The sequence below is a fragment of the Procambarus clarkii genome, chromosome 11, assembly GCF_040958095.1.
Source record: "Procambarus clarkii isolate CNS0578487 chromosome 11, FALCON_Pclarkii_2.0, whole genome shotgun sequence".
Classification (NCBI taxonomy): Eukaryota; Metazoa; Arthropoda; class Malacostraca; order Decapoda; family Cambaridae; genus Procambarus; species Procambarus clarkii.
In genome coordinates this window covers 46,674,552-46,697,783 of record NC_091160.1, presented here as the reverse complement: position 1 = coordinate 46,697,783, position 23,232 = coordinate 46,674,552, and the positions used below count along the sequence as shown (strand labels likewise).

At 47.6% G+C, this 23,232-nt stretch overlaps 1 protein-coding gene across 1 annotated transcript in view; it reads left to right on the top strand.

The window, feature by feature from the left end:
- LOC123758422 (uncharacterized) overlaps positions 1 to 23,232 on the top strand; it is a 156,764-nt gene that overhangs the window by 128,941 nt on the left and 4,591 nt on the right. The window contains 3 exon segments of the mRNA XM_069322809.1: positions 9,963 to 10,142; positions 14,455 to 14,782; positions 15,623 to 15,769. Of these exon segments, the coding sequence (XP_069178910.1) occupies positions 9,963 to 10,142; positions 14,455 to 14,782; positions 15,623 to 15,769 (655 nt within the window).

Genomic DNA, 23,232 nt, shown 5'->3' with positions numbered 1-23,232 from the left:
AGATCACAAACTCATTGAAGTGCAAACGACCATCAATACTCAGAATAGACCTAAAACGTTGATAAAGCGAGAGGGGCTATTCAGTAAATTCAATTTTAATAATAAAAGGATAGACTGGGAGATAATAAACAGGGAACTTACAAACATTCCATGGGGAACTGTTCTAAATAATACAAGTCCTATAGAAGGAATAGAAAAACTTACTTCAGAAGCGTATCAAGTCTGTCTGAAACATGTTCCTTTGAGGAAAGCCAGAAAGAGATCTAACATAGAAAGAGAACGCAGACGACACTATAAACGCAGGAAAAAAATAACGGAACTGCTTATGCAGACACGAATTTCCCGTCAAAGAAGGAATAATTTAAATAGGGAGATTGAAGAAATCGAGCGGAAATTGAAACACTCATATGAAACTGAAGAAAGGCAGTTAGAACAGAAAGCAATTCAGGAAATAAAGAAAAATCCAAAATATTTCTTCTCATATGCGAAATCAAAAGCATAAACCACTGCCAGTATTGGACCTATTCGTACAAGTGAAGGTTCATACACGGAGGATGACAAAGAAATTAGTGAAATCCTAAAAAAGCAGTATGAGGACATGTTTAGCACTCCAATAAACAACATGAAGGTGGAAGATCCAGACAATTTCTTTATGCGGGATATTCAAACCCCGGTAAATATAACTGATATAAACACGAGCGCACTAAATTTTGAAAAAGAAATTGAAAACATGCCCATGCACTCGGCCCCAGGTCCAGACTCATGGAATTCAATATTTATAAAGAAATGCAAAGTGCCGGTAGCACAGGCACTCAGTATAGTGTGGAGGAAGAGCTTGGACACGGGGGAGATACCAGATGCACTTAAAGTAGCAGACATAGCCCCTCTACACAAGGGAGGGAGCAAAGCATTGGCAAAAAATTATAGACCAGTTGCACTAACATCGCACATCATAAAAGTATTTGAGAGAGTGATTAGGAGTCAGGTCACCAATTTCATGGAGACCAATGACCTTCATAACCCAGGCCAACATGGATTTCGAGCGGGAAGATCGTGCCTCTCACAGCTACTTGAGCACTACGACAAAGTCACTGAGGCATTAGAAGAGAAACAGAATGCTGATGTGATATACACGGACTTCGCAAAGGCCTTCGATAAATGTGACCATGGCGTGATAGCACACAAAATGAAGTCAATGGGAATAACCGGTAAAGTAGGACGCTGGATACTCAGTTTTCTGTCAAACAGGACTCAGCGAGTAACTGTCAACCATATAAAATCTAGTCCAAGTGCAGTGAAAAGCTCTGTACCTCAGGGTACAGTCCTTGCACCACTGCTTTTCCTTATTCTCATATCAGATATAGACAAAAATACAAGTCACAGCTTCGTATCATCCTTTGCAGATGACACAAAAATCAGTATGAAAATTACCTCGGCTGAGGACATTGAAAAACTTCAAGCTGATATTAATAAAGTTTTCGACTGGGCATCAGAAAATAACATGATGTTTAACAGTGATAAATTCCAGGTACTCAGGTACGGTAAAAATGAGGACCTTAAACATAATACAGAGTACAAAACACAATCAAATGTACCCATAGTAGGAAAACAGCATGTAAAGGATTTGGGAATAATAATGTCTGACGACCTAACGTTTAAGGAGCATAACCAAGCAAATATTGCGACAGCCAGAAAAATGATAGGATGGATTACGAGAACTTTCAAATCCAGGGATCCCATCACAATGGTTGTACTCTTCAAGGCACTTGTGTTGTCCCGTCTTGAGTACTGCTCAGTACTCACTTCCCCCTTCAAAGCAGGAGAGATTGCTGAAATAGAGGGAATACAGAGAACATATACGGCACGCATAGACGCAATAAAGCACCTAAATTATTGGGATCGTCTCAAAGCCCTCCAAATGTACTCACTAGAAAGAAGACGAGAGAGATATCAAATAATATACACCTGGAAGATACTGGAGGGCCAAGTACCAAATCTACACAGTAAAATAACAACGTACTGGAGTGAACGACATGGAAGAAAATGTAGAATAGAACCAATGAAGAGCAGAGGTGCCATAGGCACAATCAGAGAACACTGTATAAACATCAGAGGTCCGCGGTTGTTCAACGTCCTCCCAGCAAGCATAAGAAATATTGCCGGAACAACCGTGGACATTTTCAAGAGGAAACTAGATTTATTCCTCCAAGGAGTGCCGGACCAACCGGGCTGTGGTGGGTATGTAGGCCTGCGGGCCGCTCCAAGCAACAGCCTGGTGGACCAAACTCTCACAAGTCGAGCCTGGCCTCGGGCCGGGCTTGGGGAGTAGAAGAACTCCCAGAACCCCATCAACCAGGTATCAACCAGAGGGTGTGCGGTTCGGCCAGCGTGTTATGCGCATGCGCCGTGGAGTTTGTTTTGGTCTGGGCAGTGTTTCAGTGCTGGTGTTTTGCGCCCTTTTTGCTACAGTGCTTCGCCTCTCGTTCTTCTCCCTGGCTGCGGTATGTGCCCCTTCGCGCCGGGGGTGTGCTGGTTCCCAGTTGTGGGGAGGACACCGCGGTTTTCCCTGTGTCATGGGTGGGGCCGCCTCCTTCGCCTCTCCCTGCTCTCCTGCGGGTCCGGCAGGGTCCGGCTCTGGCGTCTTCACCTGGCGGTGCTCCCAGGTTCTTCTGGGCACGGTTGAGTCGTGTCAAGTTCGTGCCACCGTTTGCCAGGTGAGTTTCTGCGGACTGGCGTCTTTTGGCCGGGCGCTGGATGCGGAGTTGTTTATATACCTGTCTTTATTTAGGTATATTTTTGTACGACTGAGACCGTTCGCACACCAGTGACTGTCCCTTTTTCAACCCTTCCTGTCCCCCTCATGTGCATGTCCAACCCATGCTGGAGTCATTCAGGGGACCCTCCTTTTTTAATGTTGTGAGGTGTGGGGGTTGTTGGGTTGGTTCTGTACTCACCTGGTTAGGCTCCTGGCTGTGCTTGCAGGATTTGAGCTCTGGCTCTTGGGTCCCACCTATCTGGTAGAACTTGCAGGATAGTACCAGTGGAGTGCAGTGGTGCTATTGGCACATTTGGGGAACACTGTATTACCATCAGAAGTCTGTGCTTGTTACACGACCTACTTGCGAGCATAAGCCTTCTTGCTGTTTCGTCCGTGGACTTCCAGGGCGCACTAGCCTGTTTTTGTATGGCAGTTCTGGCCCGTCCTGGTTGTGGGGGTATGTGGGCCGGTGGACTGCTCCTAGCAGCTGCCTGGTGGGCCACCCTCTGGCCGGGCTTGAGGTGTAAAAGAGCTCCCAGTACCTCATCCAGCAGGTATCGAGCGGGGTTTCTCCGCCGTCGGTCGCCTGGTGCGGGTTTCTGGGCCTGCGGGGTTTTGTCGTGTCTCCGTTGGCCCTGTCTGGGGTCTGCCTGCTCCGTTCTCTGCCTTTGCAGAAGGGAGCTGCTATTTACATGTTGCATGTTGCAGTGGTGCCTGTTGCTGCTGCTGCACGTGTGCATTGGTACCGTGTTTCACAGTGGCGTGTCCTTGTTCCTGTGTCCGGTTGTGGAGTGGCACTTTGCTGCCGTTTTGTGCCTGGGGATTGCGTGGGGATTTTTCTGTCCCTGCCTGATTGTCCACCCCTGGTTGTTATCCTGGGGTTTTTGTGCTTCTGCTCTTTCTTCCTGCCTCCTCTGCAGCAGGGGTGTTCTGCGTGTGTTCTTAGGCGTTTGTCAGCCTGTGTCCTGTGATGTGCTTCCTTGTCTCGGTCTATTGTAGTTGTTCGTTCCCCTTGGTTCGGGTACTGTTCTGGCGGCGACCCTTCTGCCTTCTTTGGTTTCCTAGCTTGCCCTGCCGGTTGTTTTTTTTTTTTTTGGGGGTCTTGCGATGTCTCGCGTTGGACCCGTCGTTTCTGAACTCCTGGCAGGCTGGCATGCTTTAGGGAGTTTTTCTGTTCGGCAGACGTTCCATCTCCTTGTGCCGCCTGGGTTTCGGTGGTCGCGCCCGAGATCTTCCCGCGGCTCCGCCTTTTCCTGGGCTCGGAGGGGCCTTGTCGGGGCTGCTTATGTTCTGCCTCGCGGTCTCGCCTCTGGTTGGTGGTCGGGTGGCTTCGTGGTAGGTGTCCCACCTGCGTGCTTCTCTTGGCGGCAGTATGGGGTATTTTGGCGGTCCTTCCTTTTCCTGTCCCTTCTTAGGTGGTTACTCTTGTTAGCTTGGTTTACTCTCGGCTTGGTTTTCTGGTGGGGGTTGGGGGCCGTCGTCTTGCCACATACTGTCGCCTCTTTTCGTGCGGCGTGGGCAGAGCCACTTCAGCTTGCTTTCGGTCTTTGTGTTGCTTCTGCCCCGTTAGTCAGCTGTCTTGTGCGTTGTTTCACCTCCGGCCTGTTCGTGCGCCGCTTGCACCATCCTGGTCTCTGGTCAGCGTGCTCTGTCTTCTCCTCGGTTGGTAGTGCCCCTTTGGTTCCGGTGTGTTTTTTCGTCGGCTTTTTCCTTTTGGCCTTTGCCTCTGGGGGTCGAGTCGCTAAGTTTTCTTGCTCCTTCGGTTTTAGCGTTTTGGTTGTTCGGTGGCAGCAGTCTCCATCTTTTCTGGCGCGGGGTGGGGCTGCTGCGTTCTGGAGGGGTCCAGGGTTTGTTGGTGCTTCGTTGGTCGGGCCGGGGGTGTGTCGTTTTTGTGTTCAGTGGCGGCCCTCCACTGTTGTTTGCGTGCCACGGCGTTTGGGTCTGGAGCGCGTTTTGCGTTGATCCGGTTCTGTTCTTCCCGGTTCGCGGGTGATAGTGTCCCGGGTGGTCAGCGGTGTTCTTGCGCCTAAGCTGCCCGTGTTCTTCCCTCATGCCTGTGGCGTTCGTGGCTTCGCTGCTCTCGCTGCCGTCTGGGCGACGTGGCCTTGCGGTCTTTCGGGCATGGATTTTTGGTGTTCGTGCAGGGGCCTTGCTGCACGTTGTTCGCGTGTTGTTCCCGGGACTTTTCGGGGCTGTGGCGCCTTGGGTTGGCGTTTGCTGCCGGTTGTCTCGCCTCCTTGGGGGGTACGTGGTGTCCGCCTCCCAGTTCTGTCCCTTTGACCTTCCTCTGTGGGTAGTTAGCTCCGGGGAGCCAACGGGGCTCCCCCCAGAAAACCAGCGTTGAATGTAATGAAACGCCATTTTCTGGGTGAGACCCGGAGGCTCCCCGGCAACCCTCCCTCCCTCCGGTCGGCGGTTTTTCGCGTGTTTTGACATCCAGCCTCAGAACTGATGGGTGGATAGCTGGTGTGGGAGGTCTGGGGCTCCCCCTTTCCCCTCCCGGGGAGGGGGGAGCTGCGCAGACAGCGGCGCGGTGACGTATGACGTCATACTAGTTTCCTTGTTTTCTGTTGAAGAGTTCTATCCACTAGTTCGGCTTAGGTAGCAATTTTCACCAGAATAGGGGTTTGTTTTGGAATGCTTACCTTTCTGGATGCTTGACCCGGTCGATGGCAGACATAGAATGCTTCCAACCACATGGGGGTTTCTATAGGCCATTGCTCCCCTTGCCTCTCTGAGGGAGCCAGGTTCTGGCGGTGGTCCCCGGTAGGCCCTAGAACTCCATACACATGACTGATGCCAAAGTCTGACATTAGCATATCAGCCGGTAAAGCTCCGGGGAGCCTCCGGGTCTCACCCAGAAAATGGCGTTTCATTACATTCAACGCTGGTTTTTTGGAGTTGGGGCAGGGTCTGGTTGGGTTGAGACTTGAGTGGTCTCAGAATTTTTTCCCTTCCGGGTTGGCAGCGGAGGCATTCGAGCCTGTTCCTCCAGCCGTGCTGTATGGGTCTGACCAGTGGGCTCCCTTCCTTAGTATTTTGTACGGCTGCCCCGGCTTTTACTAGTAGGGCTGGGACTTTGGGGGAAACGACTCGGCCCTGGGTCCTGCCATAAACATTCCCGGGGTTGGGGAGGGGTTGCCTGGGAGGTCTTGGCCCCATTTTGCCCCGCTTGGGTTTCTGTATCCTCGTAGCGGGGCTTGCAGTTCCTCAGAGTGAGTTTTTCCTTAGCCCCTCTGCGTTTGTGTTGGTTCGTGTCTACCCCTCCCCAGGTTAGGTTCTGTGTCCCTTCGGGTCTATTGGTTCCATCATTCTTGCGGGTGTTTTTCCCCCCTTTCCTCTCCTTTTTGCGATTATGTCGCGTACATGTTCCTTTTGTATCAGGATCCCTGCATGTCCCTTGGTCAGAGGTCTCTTTGGGTCATGTGTGCCTCCGTGCATTTGCGCTTGCTTCTCACGGTTCTCGTTGGTTCGCTGAACTCTTCGATACTTCCAATATTATTGGAACATCTGTTGACTTCAAGTGAGGTTTCCCTCTAGTCCTTTCTCAGACTCGTTGGTCCTCTTCCATTCTTCTTGTCTTCTTTTGGTTCTGTTTTTGCATTATTTAGTCTTCACACTGTCTCTCCTTCCTGTCTTACCATTCCTATTATTCGTTCCATACGCCTTGCTGGCACCCTTCGCCGGAAGACGGGTGTGCGGTTCGGTCTTCAGGCATGGTGACTGGGGGGGGGGGTTGTTTATGTTTTGGACGGTGTGCACGTGAGTTGGTGTTCCGCGTCCTTTCTCGCAGGTTCTTCGCCGTTCTCACTCCTCTTATCTCCGGTCATAACCCCCTGGATACTCGGTGTTCTGGATTTTATGTGTGGGGCAATCTTCTAGTTCTTTTCTCGGCTTGTGAGTGTGGGGGCGGCTCTGAGTGGCGCCGCCTCCGCCTCTGTACTGCATGCACCTCGTCTTGTCCTACAGGACACGCACCTCTGGACATTCTCCACTAGGGATGCTCCTGTTACATTGTACGACTCAGCTGTGTCATGACACGGTGGTGTGTCTGTTCTGCAGGTAAGATTGTACTGTCTGGCGATTCTGTCGGCCAGGTGCTGCTTCTCACATTTTGGTGGGGTCCTCTCCTAGTTGTACTCACCTAGTTGTGCTTGCGGGAGTTAAACTCTGGCTCTTTGGTCCCGCCTCTCAACTGTCATTTACCAGGTGTACAGATTCCTGAGCCTCCTGGGCTCTATCCTATCTACATTTTGAGACTGTGTATGGAGTCTGCCTCCACCACATCACTTTCCAGTGCATTTTATTTCCTAACTACTCTGGCACTGGAAACGTTCTTTTTAATGTCTCTGTTGCTCATTTGGGTACTCATTTGGGTACCTGTGTCCCCCTTGTGCATGTGCCACCCGTGTTACAGAATCCATCCATGTCTACCCTGTCAATTTCCCACTTGACAAGGTAGCATCCATGGCACCTAACAGGGGTGTTGTGTGTTTTGCTTGGACACTTTGCGTGTGTCTTACAGTGTCTTTACTTTGTTCGTGTATCTTGTTCTTAGTTGTACTGTGGGCATTGCCCCGGATTTCGGTGCTTTTTGTTTAGTTTTCGGTGCCTGGGTCTTTTCTCGATAACTGGACACCCCTTCCTTGCCTATCTTCGGTGCCTGGCTGCACCCTGATATCCATGGTGTCCCCCTGTGTCTGTGCGACCACCCACAACACACGATGTGGTTGGTCATGTTCATTGCGTTACCGGCTGCTACTTGGTCCGTGTTCCAGTCTTTTCCTTGCCTATTTCCATTTTTCCTCCCTCTATGCTCTACATGCTGTGTATCTTGGTCAGTGCTTATTGGCTATACTGTTGTTAGCTGCTGGGGTGGGCCTCTGTCCATGTTCAGTTCCCTGATTTTGGACTACCCTAGTGTTCAGTTTTGGTACTGGGTTCTTTCACTTTTCCTTGTATCTCACTGCAGGCTTCTGTGTTGCAATGTCTGCGGATGTTTTGTGGACTTCTGGTCAACCGCTTCTGCCCTACTGGTTCCTTTTCTTGGGAAAGGGGTAGCTAGGATTCCGGTCCTGGCTACAGCATTTCTTTGTTCCTTTTTCGGAATGTACATTTTTGTTTTCCTGTGGGACACGTCCTGCGTAGTTCTCCTAATGTATACCTCGGAGACGCGTACGTCTTTCTTCCCTGCTGGAGTTGGTTACGTTGCTCCTTTGGGTAGCGGGGCCACTGTTTTTCGCTTCGCGTCTCTCACTTTAGTTCATGGTGCTCGTTTTCCTTGTTGGCCTCTGGCTGGGCCCTGGCTCTTTGGTGTTTGGTCTTGTTGGTCCTTCAGGGGTCCTGGGGGTTGGGGTTCCTCCCGGTCGGGGCATGGCTGCTCGCCCGGGTTGGTTCCTTTTCGGCTCGCCGAGATTGGGTTCCTGGTTCCCTGGCGGCCGTTCCTTCTGGGTTTTGCCAGCCTTGGTTGGGGGCGTTGCTTTACTCGATTTCCGATGCTGAGGGTCTTTCCGCGGCTCTGCCTCTTTTTGCAGATCAATCCAGCCCTATACGAAGCTGGTTCGTTTTTCCCCTCGAGTCTTTGGGTCTCGGGTTTTTGTTTCGAGTTTCTCATCGCTTGTGTGGGCACTGGTGGTCCGCTGTTAGACCACCTGCATGCTTCGTCTCGGCGGTAGTGTGTAGTTTTCCTGGCGGTCCTTCCGGTTTTCCTATCACTGCGAAGGGTTCTTCGGTCTCTGATAGGGTTGTCTTGTCTTTCCCTTCGGGGTTGTTCCGGGACCGTCGTCTGGTGCCGTGTATTGTCCCCTCGTCTTGGATGGCGCTGGCGGAGCCGCTCCAGCTTGCATTCGGTTTTGCTGTTCCTTCTGCTCCGTTCCTCTTGTTGTCTTGGGCGTTGTTCACCTCCGGCCTGCTCTTGCACTTCTGGTGCCGTCCTGGTCATTGGCCCGGGTGGTCTATTTTCTTTCTTCTCCTCAGTTTGTCTTAATCCCTTCGGTTCTGGTGTGTTTTGTTTTCTTTTTCAGGTCTCCTTCTTCTGTTGGCATTGACCTCTAGGGGTTGGGTCGGGGAGTTTCCAGCGCCCGTGTTTTTTCTGCCTCGTTTGGTCCTCGTGGTAGGTTGTTTGATTGATGCAGTCTCCTGTTTTACTGGTGATGTTTGGGTCTGCTGCTGTCCAGAGGGGTCTTTGGGCTGTTGCTTGGTTGGTCAGGCTGGGAGTGCTTCATTTGTTGTTCGGTTGCGGCTCTTCGCTGTTCTCTGCACATCTTGGCCTCTGGGGCCGTGGATGCCTTTTGGTTTGCCCGGGCTCCCTTATTTCCCTCCTTTCTCTTCTGGGGTTCGGGTCTCCCAGGTCGTTGGCTAGATCCTTTAGTTTCGCCTGTGATCTTGATTTTATGTTAGGGTGCGTGGCATCCGCATCCCGGATCCTTCCCTCTTTACCTTATCTGTGGTGAGGTATCTCCGGGGAGCCGAAGGGGCTTTCCCCAGAAAACCAGCGTTGAATATAATGAAACGTCATTTTCTGGGTGAGTTCCGGAGGCTCCCCGACTCCCCTCCCTCCCTCCCTCCGGTCAGCGGTGTTTTTTGTGTATTTTGACATCCAGCCTAAGAACTGTTGGTTGGATCGCTGGCACGGAGGGTCTTGGGCTCCCCCTTCCCCCTCCCGGGAAGGGGAGGGGGGGAGCGCAGAGGGCGGCGCGGCGATGTGATGACGTCATGCTAGTTTGATAATTTTGTTTGGAGAGTTCTGTCCACTCGTTCGGCTTTCAGTAGCAATATTTTCACCAGAATAGGGGTTTGTTTTGAGGCGCCTACCTTTCTGGGTGCCTATCCCGGTCGATGGCAGACATAGAATGCTCCCAACCACAAAGGGGTTTCTAAGGCCATTGCTCCTCATGCCTCTCTGAGGGGGCCAGGTTCTGGCTCGTGGTCCTCGGTAGGTAAGAACTCCAAGCACTTTGACTAATGCCAGAAAGTTATACATATCCATGCAGCCTGGATAGCTCCGGGAAGCCTCCGGGACTCGCCCAGAAAATGGCGTTTCATTACATTCAACGCTGGTTTTTTGTGCAGTGTAGGGCCTCCTGCCTTTCACAAATTAAGTAGTTGTGCTTTTCCTTTTTTAATAAATATCTGTTTTGATTTTGAAAATGCCTCCATTCTTTGCATTTGTTTTTCTTTTCTTTACACTGTCTTTGTTTCCTAGGCCTCCACCATCTTTGGGTTTAGGTCCTCCTGGTTTATACCCACCCGGTTTTGGACCTCTGCAGAATCAAATGGATGCTCTTACCCCCCGAGATGGGCTCCTGTTTCCCGTGGACTCACGCCGTTCAGCCTTTGATAGCCCTCCACTTTTCAACAAACGCAGGCACCTAGATGATTACAAGTATGTATTGTTATAAAATAATAGATTATTATGTTTTCTGATTATGTTTTACTTAAAAAAATCATTAATGACAATTATAAATGGTTCAGTAGATAATTAATAGGAGTGATTGGTTGCAGTTAACAGTTATTTAGAGGAAGGAATTGATTGCTTAACACTACTCCAATCATTATCTTCAATTTACTCTTAGGCTTCAATTACCATGTGCAATTTTTCACATTTGATTTCTTACCCATTTTTAATTGTATGTACCTTATTGTACTGTACTTCTAAATCACTGCAATGTTTATGGATTAAGTACAGTGGCACCTCGGTTAACGAGTTTAATCCGTTCTGTCACTGAGCTCGTTATGTTGAACACTCGTCTTAAGAAATAAATTTCCCCATTTAAAATAAAGGAAATAAATTTAATGCATTCCACTCCCAAAAACATTCATACTTGTATGACATTTTATAATGTAAATATAATACTGCACATGTAATTATAAATGTTTTGTTGTACTGTTTTCATGTTTACTCTATCTTATGAAGAGTCGTTCCTGGCTTGAGGGAGACGATGGGGAGGTGAGAAGGAGGAGAGGGGTTATGGTGTGGAAGGAGAATCCATCTCTGAGTCAAGCGGCCTCTCTCTCTCTCTTCTTGTGAATTTCACCCCACTGAGACAGGGTTGTGGTTCACTACCACTTGCTGGTCTTTACTTTTGCAAAGAACGAGTCTATTGACAATTGCTTTTGTCTTTGTTTTTGGATGTCCCTAAAACGAGACAGTAAATTGTCATCAAACATGTTCACACACCGGGTTGTCACTGCTTTATCAGGGTGATGCTTTTCCAAGAATGCGGTCACCTTTTCAAACATTCCCAACACTTCCTTGATCTCACTGGAAGAGGCAGCATCCTCCCTTACCTCCTCATCCCCTTACTAATGGTGCAAATTGTTGATGAGGACCTGCCATACTCCCTTGTGAGACCAGTCACACAGATACCACGCTCATGCTGTACTATAATTTCCTTCTTCAAATCCACAGTAATTGTCTCTTTCTTCCTCTTGACAACACTATCTTTAGCAAGCAGCTTCTTTGGCCACATCGTGCATCACAAATTGTGGTCACAAAACCACAAAAAAAACAAAGAAAAACACAAATAAATGCAGAGGGATGCTTGTCGTGCGCGATACAACAACAACACTGGCGTCGGAGGCGTCCGAGAATTTGCGAGAATTTGCGAGAACCACCGAGACGCTAGGAAGCCCCATGTGGTTTTGCTCATTAATAGAGGTGAAGCTCGTCAATAGAGACAAATTTGCTGCGACTGGCTCGCTCATTACTCAAAATGCTCGTAGATAGAGCCGCTCGTTAATCGAGGTGCCACTGTACTGTAGCGGCAGTGATGCTTTTTAGTGGAGATAGACCTAATGTATTGATGTCAGTCCTGGATCATTGTCAATTCATTGTCAAGTTAAATCATTGTCAACTGGAAACAGGCAGTCACTAGAATAAAAATGTAACCAGATGAGAGGTGAGAGGCAGAAAACATGTAAGTCAAGAAAGAGATTAGAGGTGAGACATATGAAGGGAGAGGTGTGGAGATTACATGTGAGAGATGGGAAGAGGGACAGAGGAGGGAGAGGTATGGAGACTACACGTGAGAGATGGGAAGAGGGACAGAGGAGGGAGAGGTATGGAGACTACACGTGAGAGATGGAAAAAGGGACAGAGGAGGGAGAGGTATGGAGACTACACGTGAGAGATGGAAAAAGGGACAGAGGAGGGAGAGGTATGGAGACTACACGGGAGAGATGAGAAGAGGGACAGAGGAGGGAGAGGTGTTGAGACTATATGTGAGAGACGGGAAGAGGGACAGAGGAGGGAGAGGTGTGATAAACCACATGCATTTTCATGACTAGAGCATTAGACAACATTCCAAGATAAATAATCTGCAGAAATAATCATTGAACTAAGATTCAGTGTCACCTCTAAGGTATAGGTATAGCGTTAATTTGTACAGCCTGGTATTGTGATGTACTACTAAATGGTATTGTGATGTACTACTAAATTTGTGTAAGTTTATTCAGTTTTTGATTTTGCATTGTACCCTGTTTTCCCTATATTATGTACATAAAACAGTTGTGCTAATTTCTTCATAGGTTAGAATGCTTTGAAGCAAACCATCTCTAAAATAGTATTACTCACTAATATGAAATGTCCAAGCAGCTTGCTCTTTGACTTGTATATGGAACTAATATAGTAGGGCAATGAGGGTTGCAACCCGTTCTCGCACTGACTTATAGTCAATATTGGCATATTTAATAAGTGCATATGTGACATACTAATTGATTGTGAATATTTTAGTTTACCTTGAAAAGCTTCATAGAAAACACCGACCTCACCTAACCTTCTTAGTATGTTAACACTTTGGCGTACCCCACGCGCCACCCCTCAACTGTGCGATTTGGGTCCCAGGGTGTCACGGGAGCGCGCGTAAATTCTGAAAAGTGTATACTCTCTTCAACTTTGTCACCTTAATTCTCGTCCTACGAGATTAAATTTGGTATCATTGTGTTCGCAATAGAATTCTCTACAGCACTAAATGCATATAAACTCCAAAAGCCCGGCTAATTACCAGCAGCAAACAGAGAAAGTGCGAACGAGTTACCCAGGAGTGCGCAAACGCGATAAAATGTTTTCACTATTTTCACTCTGGTCACCTCAATTTTTGTCCTAGGTCTTTCATTTTGGTCTCAATTGGTTCGCAATAGAATTCTCTAGAGGAACATTAGCATATAAAATAAAAAACCTGGTCACGCTCCAACCGCCGACGAGTTGAAGACGGGCCACGCGTTAGCCGCGAGTGAGCGCTCAGACGCCTTCCAGCTACACTCCCAATTCCCGCCCTTTTCAAGCCTTTCTTTCGCAATTTTCTTCCTGGATGGGCCTTGTTCATGATCACTATCCATCGTGGAGTAAGCGTAGATAGTTTCTAAAGCTGCAGTAAGAAATATAGCCACAGAAAATAGCCGAAATTTTCACACGTTTGAGATGCGAGGGGAGGCGACATTGGTCACAACAGTGGAGCGAAAACAATGGGCCGACGGCGTGTGCCGAGCCGCGTGCGGGCCACGAGGCGCAACAAAGAAAAAGGGAAGACATCGGCACGCATTTTAAAACAAGTCCCCCAAAAATCGGATAAAAACCTGATTTTTGGCGATTATTTAAAGTGGATGACGCAATGTTGCGTCATCCCCGGCATTACCGACAGTAAACGAATGACGCAATGCTGCGTCATGCCCGGGCAAAAGTGTTAAGATAAGCATCTTATTGCTTCTTAATTACAATTATTACTTAACCTATACCATTGATAGGTTAAGTAATAATTGTAGATTATGTACAATTATTATGTATAGGTACAACCTATACCGTTGATAGGTTAAGTAATAATTGTAGATAAGAAGCAATAAGATGCTTATCTTAACATACTAAGAAGGTTAGGTGAGGTCGGTATTTTCTATGAAGCTTTTCAAGGTAAACTAAAATATTCACAATCAATTAGTATGTCACATATGCACTTATTAAATAAGCCAATATTGACTGTAAGCAAGTGCGAGAACAGGTTGAGGGTTGGGACAGATTATTGGAGAATATTTGTATAATATTAGGTATAATTAGGCCTTACTACAAGGTGGGAGAAGTGATACACAAGGGGGGAAGCTATATATTACAGGCAATTGCAAAAGAGTACTTATTTAATAATAAAGAAATATAAAGTGCCCCAGTTTGAAAAACAGAGCAAATTTGGCCCATATTTAATTAAAATATGTTAAGTCAGTCAGTAACATATGAAGTCAGCTCCTTGCATTACTTATAGTCTTGTAAAGTAATTAACTTAGGCAAATTATCTGTAGAAATTGTAACTACAAAAGTTCAGCTAGTGGCTAATGATAGTAAGGAAATTCCAGTTACTAAAAACTTCTTGAAAGTTAATTATTCTCTTCGTTAAAGTTAAATATTCTCTTTGAGAGGCCAACAATTTTGACCGTCCTCTCCCTAGAGAAGTTAGTCTTTTTCTCAGTGGTTTAAAGTTTTTTAAGACGTTTTACTTCTTTAAAAAGAAGTACTATACCTTTTTAAAGAAGTAAAAACCTTACTACTTTATCATATTGCTGACATGTTATATTCATGAAAGGTGTTGAAATATTTAGTGAGGAGCATCCATTGAAGATTTTACAATGTAAAGAAAGGATAAAAAGGTAGATTAATAAATTCATTTGTAGATATAATTAACTATCAGAAACCTAACACAAATTTCTTATTACAGTTTGAAAGATGAACCCCCTTACAAGATGAGTTGCTTGGATAATTTTGATCTTGGTCAGCAGTATCGACCTGAGTATGACAACAATTATACAGCTTCTCCGGGCCCTAGTGCTCCGCCCACTCACAGAGCCGACTATGGGTCATACGGCACCAACCTAGGCACATATTCCCCCTACGCACAAAAAGACGATGCCCACCTCCGAGAGAATCATGATGATAGGCGCGATCTCCCTCTTCGCAGAGATAGTCCTGAGCTCTCGAGGTTTAATGAATCAAATAGATATTCTCTTCGAGAGGCCAACAATTTCGACCTTCCTCTTCCAAAAGAAGTTAGTCTTTTTCTCAGTGGTTTAAGTAATATTAATACAATATGTGCTTACATGAATTGGTTTTCATTATACATTAGGACCTCACTAACGTGTTAGCCCACTTCAGCTATAGTTTTAAGGTTATCTTTTCTGGCAAGCTATTTAGTGAAGTCATTCGAGTCATTCCTTATTTCAGATTGTGCCTTAGGTCTTGGGTAAAGTAGCAGTAAGGTTATAGCTTCATTTATGTCATGTTTTATAGTAAACAATTGGTCTTGTTGAAAGGTAATTTGCTTTCGCTCATCATTTATCTCCTCAGGAGTACGTAAATAATTTAGGAGCTGCTCATTGCTCAAAGGTTTTGCTAATAACATGTTCCATTCCTCATGTTAATGTGCATAGTGTCAGATTCTGTTGCAAATTATTGTTGTATAATGTTGTATTTATTGGTGTGTGTATAATACAAGTAGAATCAATAAAATTCCTAACCCATTTCATCAAATGTTTAATAAATAATCCAATTCACACCCAAATTAAGTCACATGATAAGAATCCAGGACAGGTTGAAATGTCATTACTGTCAGTTATACATTCAATTCCTTACAGTTTTCATATGTATCATCTAGTTTTGTTTCCCATCTAAAACAGTGTGTCCAGATGTGGGGTTAGATCTTTTATGAAAAGGAAAGAAAGTGGCAACTTTTCAATCCATTCTGGAGCCTTAATAAGTCGCAACACAATAAGGGTCCAGGATGGACAGAAACATCACTACTTTCCTTTCTATATGTGTGGGTTGGGTTATTTATTTTCAGCCACAGTATTGTGACTTATTCTGTGCATAATATCCAATACCTTATACAGGTGGAGAGCAAAGAAGCAGAGAGTTTGTGTGTGAATGTTCCTGACTGGCTGATACAGGATGGCGGAGAGTTGTGCCTAAGTGACACCGAGAGAGGCATTTCCCTAATTCGTTACTGGCCAAACTTCATGACTGAGAAAGGAGAAAAGGTAAAATAGTTTTTTGTGATTAGGTTTAAAGCTGAATTACTTACAGATTTAATATATGCAGCTTTGTTTACCTATCACCTGGCAACACAAGAAATCACAAGATTGCAATGTATGTGTGAAAACTATTGAAGGTGTATGATAGGATGGAACCTGTATCTCAAGTGTGCCTGAGGAGTTCTGGGATGTGGGTTTGACCCCATCTCATGGCTTCAGTATTTTCTTACCTGGGAAAAGTTTACTAGATTTTAAAGGGAATGAAAGTGAAAATATTCTTCTTACCAATATTCATGTGTAGATAAAGGGAATTAACTTCACATTCAATATCTAGTGCAATACTGCTGTCAAATTCCTGTGACTGTCCTAGCTACGTTTATTGCTGTGGGATGAATTGATCTCTTCCACATTCTTCCATCACTTTATTCCTCATGATAACTATTCAAACACTGAAGGAGTATTTCATTCTATCCCTATGATTAATTTAGGCTTCAAGTTTCATGTATATACGTATTATCTATTCATGTTTTCCCAGCCCATCCTTCTAAGCTTTCCCAATGTCAAGAAAACAGTAAATTTAAAGTGTCCTTTTCTAACCTACCAGAGGTTATCTTCTTGAGGTTATCTTGAGATAATTTCGGGGCTTAGGGTCCCCTGCGGCCCGGTCCTCTACCAGGCCTCCTTTTTGTTACACACCCCCAGGAAGCATCCTGTAGCAACTGTCTAACTCCCAGGTACCTATTTACTACTAGGTAACAAGGGCATCAGGGTGAAAGAAATTTTTTGCCCATTTGTCTCTGCCTCCACCGGGGATTGAACCCGGAACCTCAGGACTACGAATCCGAAGCGTTGTCCACTCAGCTGTCAGACACCCTTTGCTTTGGACCCAAAACAGAAAACTGGAGAGTACATCACTTTCGCGAGCCGCTTTCATTTTCTAGTTCAACAATTTTTGGCCTTATGTAATGCATGCGAGTGAAAATCTACATTCTTTGTAGGACAGGTTGGTTTCCAATCTAAAACGGTCTATCCTTTTCCAATCTTAATGTCTTGTATGACTATTTTCTCTAGCTCATCTTTCTTCTTAGTATTTTTAGATTCAATTCTTTAAGCCTGTCCTCAAAACTCAGGTCTTATGTGTGCAAGACCCGAGTTTTTGAGGTCTTGCAAAATGCAAATAAGAAAAGGCAATTTGATCCTACAGACACAAATAGCTCACCTATTTGTGTCTGCAGGATTGAGCATTAGTGTTTGGACCCCTCATTTCTAGCTGCCAATTGCCTAATGCAATGACTTCTGGCTTATTTCCCCAATCATTTCTACATTTAAAATTGTGTGTGCATGCATTTGCATGTCTGCTTCTTATAATACTTTTCTATTTTTTTGGGCTGATAGCTTCTCATACTATGAAAAATGGCTAATGGGGTAATAAGGATAATTTTATTTCCTACTCATCTACTTATATCATAATATTTTCTGGTACACTCTGTAAACTATACAGAAAATAACACAATGTTTAACAATGATAAATTCCAGGTACTCAGGTATGGTAAAAATGAGAACCTTAAACATAACACAGGGTACAAAATACAATCAAATGTGCCCATAGTAAGAAAGCAGCATGTAAATGATCTGGAAATAATGATGTCTAACAACCTAACGTCTAGGGAGCACAAGCAAGCAAAGATTGCGTCAGTCAGAAAAAATATAGGATGGATTACGAGAACCTTCAAATCCAGGAATCCCATCCCAATTGTTGTACTGTTCAAATCACTTGTACTTTGCCATCTTTGAGTACTGCTCGATACTCACTTTCGCCTTCAGAGCAAGAGAGAATGCTGAAATAGAGGGAATACAGAGATAGTATACTGTATACATAGACACAATAAAGCACCTAAATTATTGGGATCATCTCAACGCTCTCCAAATGTGCTCAGCCTCCAAACTGAGGCTGAGGTGTGAGTATCTGGCACTGGGGTCCGGGCTAACCTCTCCCCCTCCAGGGGGGCGAGGGCTGCACGGACAAGTGGCGCAGCAGCGGTAAATGACGTTTGCTTATTTCCTTATGTTTCTGGGGGGAGCCCCGTCAGCTCCCCGGAGCTTATCCAGGCTGATATGCTAATATCAGACTTTGGCATCAGTCATGTGTATGGAGTTCTATGGGCATACCGGAGACCATGAACCAGAACCTGGCCCCCTCAGAGAGGCATGGAAAGCAATGGCCTATAGAAACCCCCGTGTGATTGGAAGCATTCTATGTCTGCCATCGACCGGGTCAGGCACCCAGAAAGGTAAGCATCCCAAAACAAACCCCTATTCTGGTGAAAATTGCTACCAAAGGTCGAACAAGCGGATAGAACTCCCCAAAAAGAACAAGCAAACGAGCATGACGTCACACATCGCCACGCCGCTGTCTGCGCAGCTCCCCCCTCCCCGGGAGGAGGAAGGGGGAGCCCCAGGCCCTCGCGCCGGCTATCCACCCTTCAGTTCTAAGGCTGATGCTAGAGGCAGAGGTCTCTCACAAGTCAAGTCTGGCCTCAGGCCGGGTTTGGGAAGTAGAAGAACTCCCAGAACCCCATCAAGCAGGTATCAAGCAGGTGTGTTGTGGCTCCAGTGTTTTTCAGCACTGTGCTTTGAGTGTGGTGGCTGTCTTCCAGGGGTGCGAGAGCCAGGAGTTATTCTATAGTACTTGGGCTGCATGCGCCTAGGGTTACCTTCCCTAGGTTCCCTGTAAGTACTGCCCTTGGGGCTTGGGGTTACCTTCCACAAATTCCTTGGGTCCTGCCTCTGCTGGGCTGTTTCACTGCTCGTTTTTTCGGCCGCCCTTTGAGTGCTTGGGTGCTTTGTCTTCCTTGTTTACCTTCGGGTAAGAGGCAGTTTGCACTGGTACGGGGCACAGGGTCCTGCGCAGCTTGTTTTCACCATTCATAGCGGCCGGCTCTGTTCCTTTAGGTACGTTGTCCTCTTGCAGAGTTTTGTTTTTCTTTTTGTTTGTGCCTTGTAGAGGGGTCTGCCTTGCTTGCCCCTTGGTATCTGACCTAATACGGTTTTCTTCTGGTGGTACTACATGCTAGGTCCCCATGAGAGTTCACGTCCCGGGGGGTTCAGTTCTTAGAAGGTTGTTTGGTAGACTTGGGCGCCGATTAGCAGTACCCTGCAAGGGCTTCTCCGACCATGAGTTCCATCTCAGGGCCCTGGGAATCCCCATGGGGGTGCATGGGTCCAATGGATGTGACCCCTGAGTCCCCCCTCACTTTGTGCGAGTTTAAGGGTTGCTCTCACCCCTTGTCTCAGGGGTGACTCATTGTTTTTGCCTCTGTCTGCTGCCTGTGGGTCGGTGGCACCTTCGACCTGGATTCCTGGAGTTTCGTTGCTTATTTGTGACTCAGTTACCCGGTCTTATGCTGACTATGCGGGTGCAGGCAGCACAGGCGTTGCATGTTGGGTTCAGGTGGTTGCAACGTGTTTATTTGTTTGCTCTCGGAAGCCCCGAGGAGCAAACGGGCAGGCAGCTCCCCTGCTCCGTTTTGGTTGTTGTGACCGGGCTTGGGGTTGTTGGTTGCTTCAATTTTGTTCCTTCCTCACCTCCTTGTCTTTTCCCTGTTGTGGTTTAGTCTAGTCCCCCCCCCCCTTTCCTCCCTGCATCCAGATCCTTTCCGTCTGTGGGTTCAGGGTTGGGGCGGGAATTCGATGGTCTTGAGACTCGGGCGGTCTCAGGGATTTCCCTTTCCTCGGTAGCGATGGGGGCATTCGAGACTGTTCCTCCAGCCAGGTTGTATGAGTCTGCCAGTGGGCTCCCTTCCTTAGTAATTTTCCGGGTGCCCCGGCCTTTTCTTGTGAGGCTGGGGCTTTGAGGGGACGGCTTGGCCCCGGGGCCTGCCGTGGAGGTTCCCGGGATTGGGGATTGGCTGACTTGGGGGGTGTCCTCGGGCCCTGTAAGACTCCGCCGGGATTTTCTTCCCTCGGTGCAGGGCTTGTGTTTACAGGGAGTGGGGGTTTTCCTTACCTCCTCTGCATACGTGTTGTTGGGCATTGGCCCCTCCCCGGGTTCGGATCCTTGTCCGTTCAGTTCCATCCTATCGGTGGGTACTTTTCTCCGTTTCTACCCCCTTCTCTCTGAGGCAGGACTTCTCCGTCAAGGAGGGGTCATGTTCCCCTATTATCCGGGTTTCTGCATGACTTTTGGTCTCGGGTGTGACTGTGCTTTTCTGAGCCTAAGTGATATTGTTTGCTTCTGTGAGATCTCGGAGGTTCGGGAAGGTCTTCGATTCATCCCGCATTATTGGAACGTCTGTCGTTCTTCCGGTGAGGCTTACCTCCGGTCCTTTACGGACTCGTTGGTCCTCTTCCGTGCTTCTTGGTTTTCGATACTGTATTATATCTTCTCTCTGTGCTCTGTCTAGGCACTGCTATTATTTTGCAATACTCCTTGTTGGCGCCCTCCCTGCTGGGCGGTTTTGAGCGGTTCGGACCTCATGCGTCCTGCGCATGCACCGAGGAGTTTGTTTTGTTGTGGACGGTGTACACAAGTACAGTACTGGTGTTCCGCGTCCTTGTTCTCTTGGGTGCTTCGCCTCTCTTGCACCTCTCGTCTCTCCAGTCCATGCCGCTTATATGCTGGGGGTGTTCTGGATTGCCGCTATGGGGAGGACGCTGGGTTTTCCCTGCATATGGGTGTGGGACGCCTCCTTCGCCTCTACCCTACTCTTCTCCTGCAGGTGCGGCTCTGGCCTTCTTCCTCTGGCGGTGCTCCTGGACTCCTTTCGACTACGTTGTGTCATGACACGTTCATGCCTTCGTTCTGCTGGTAAGTTTATGCGGTCTGGCGTCTCTTTCGGCCAGGCACTGGTGCGTGGCTACGCATTTACGAACATACGGACAAAGGTGACTGCAGAGGGCCTATTGGCCCATACGTGGCAGTTCCTATTTATACCCATCCGGTCCCACTCATATACATGTTCATCACATGCTTGAGTCGATCAAGGGGCCCCACCTTCGCCATATTACAAGGTAAAATGGTAGAGGTAAATGTTATGGGGTACATGTTACTCTGGGTCAGGATGTTCTGAGGTGACATTTTGCTGTGGCTTGATACTGGGAATCCGTGTTGGGGTTTGGTTGTGGTGCTTTGTTTGGCCCTGGCGTGCTTCTTCCTGGGGCCTTCCTTGTTCGTCTGAGTTGTTTGTTACACGGTGGGTTACGGCCCCATTTTTCATGGTCTTATCTGGGTCATTCTTTCCTTGCCCATCTTGCAGTGCCTAGCTTAGCCCTTCCATATACATTGGATTCTCTGTGCTCACCTAGTTGTCCTTACATAGCTGCGCTTGCGGGGGTTGAGCTCTGGCTCTTTGGTCCCGCTTCTCAACTGTCATTCGCCTGACATAGACATAGCCTTTGTGTTGTTGGTCCTGTCCGTTTCGTTCCCGTTTCTGCCAGTCTTCCTCGTTCCTCATCTTCCTTCTACACTTGTGTCCCTAGCTGCTGGTGCTTGTAGTGTTTTTCTAGTACGTATGGCTTGTTCTCCTGTATCCGCTTCAGGTCGATTGGCCTGCGGGGTAATATGTGAGGGGTAGTTGGATTGTTTTGTATGTCAGTTCCTCATCAGGACTTGACATCTGCGAGAAGCCCTGTACAAGTTAGTTTGCGCTTATTTGTGTTGTGTTAAGTGTCATGGGATGTAATAGTTTGGGTTCCTGGTTTCCTGGCTTACCCTGCCAGTTGGCATTTCCGGATCTTGCAGTGTCACTTCTCATGAGTCTCGCATCGGGACCATAGTGTCTCTGGTCTCCTGGCGAGCTCGCTGGTATTGGTAAGTTTTCTGTTCGGCAGACGTTCCTTCTCATTCTTTGCCGGCTTGGGTTCCGGCTCTGCTTGCTCGGTGGTCGCACCCGAGGTTTTCCTGCAGCTCCACCTCTTCCTACGCTCGATCGGTCCATGGCGGGGCTAGTTCGGTTCTGCCTCCAGTATCTCACCATCTTCTGGTGGTCTGATGGCTTCGTTGATGGTGTCCCACCTGCGTGCTTCGTCTAGGTGGCGGTGTGGGGTTTTCTTTGGCAGTCCTTCCTTTTTCTTTCTGTCCCTTCCTCGGTTTGCTGCTTTCTTGGTGTGGTCTGGTCCTTCTCTTGTGGAGGTTTGGGGTCGTCATCTTGCCACATACAGTCGCCTTGTCTCGTGCGGCGCTGACGGAGCCACTCTGGGTTGTTTCGGTTTTGGAGGTTGCCTCGGTACCACTTCGCAAGCCGTCTCTGGCGTGGTTCACCTCCATACTGTTCTTGCGCCGCTTGAATCTTCCTGGTTCTTGGATTGATCACATGCTCTTTTCTCTTCTCCTCGGTTTGTGGTGGCCCCTTCAGTTCTGAGTTGTTTTCCGAGGCTCTTTTCTTGTTGGAGTTGGCCTCTGGGGGTCAGGTTGGAGTGCTTCATGCCCTCCTCCGACGCCTGGGTTTTGGCTCTTTTGGTTTTCCTGATTGGTTTGTTCGCTTGCGGCTGTCTCCTTCTTTTTTGGCGAAGATTGGCACGACTGCTTTCTGGAGGGGTCCTTGGGTTGTTTGATGCTTGGTTGGTCTGTCTGGGGGTGCATCGTGTCTTGTGTTTGGTTGCGGCACTGCGCAGTGACCAGGGTCGCACCTTGGGTTGGTCCAAGTTCCCCTCTTCCGTGTTCCAGGGTGTGGTTCTCTCGGGTCGTCTGTGGGGTGGTTCAGTCCTGCCAGTCTGATGTCTGTTCCCGTGCCCACATCGTTCGTTGGTTGGCTCTGCGTTCCTTCGTTGATGTTCCTGGGCCTGTCGGGCCTGTGTGACCTTGGGTTGGCGGTTGCACTTTTTGTCTCCGCATCGCGTTAGGGGTGTGCGTCTTCCGCCTCCCGGATTAGGTCCCTCTTGTTTTCATCTTTGGGTAGGTAGCTGCAGGGAGCTGACAAGGCTCATCCCAGAAAACCAGCGTTGAATCTTATGAAACACCATTTTCTGGTTGAGACCCGGAGGCTCCCTGGCATTGTGACATCATGCTCATTTACTTGTTTCTTTTTGGGGAGTTCTTGTTGGGCTTTTGGTAGCAATTTTCACCAGAATAGGGGTTTGTTTTGGGAAGCTTACCTTTCTGGGTGCCTGACCCGGTCAATGGCAGACATAGAATGCTTCCAATTACACGAGGGGTTTCTATAGGCCATTGCTCCCCTTGCCCCTCTGGAGTGGGCCAGGTTCTGGCTTGTGGTCCCTGGTAGGCCCATAAGAACTCCATACACATGACTGATGCCAAAGTCTGACATCAGCATATCAGCCTAGTAAGCTCCGGGGAGCCTCCGGGACTCACCCAGAAAATGGCGTTTCATTACATTCAACGCTGGTTTTTTGCCAGACTTCCCCACCCTATTGCGGCTAAAATATGCCACTTACGATTTTTTTAATTTTTCCTGTGATCAGGGAACACAAATTAACAGATTTATAAGAAAAAAATTTTATTTTTTTTATGT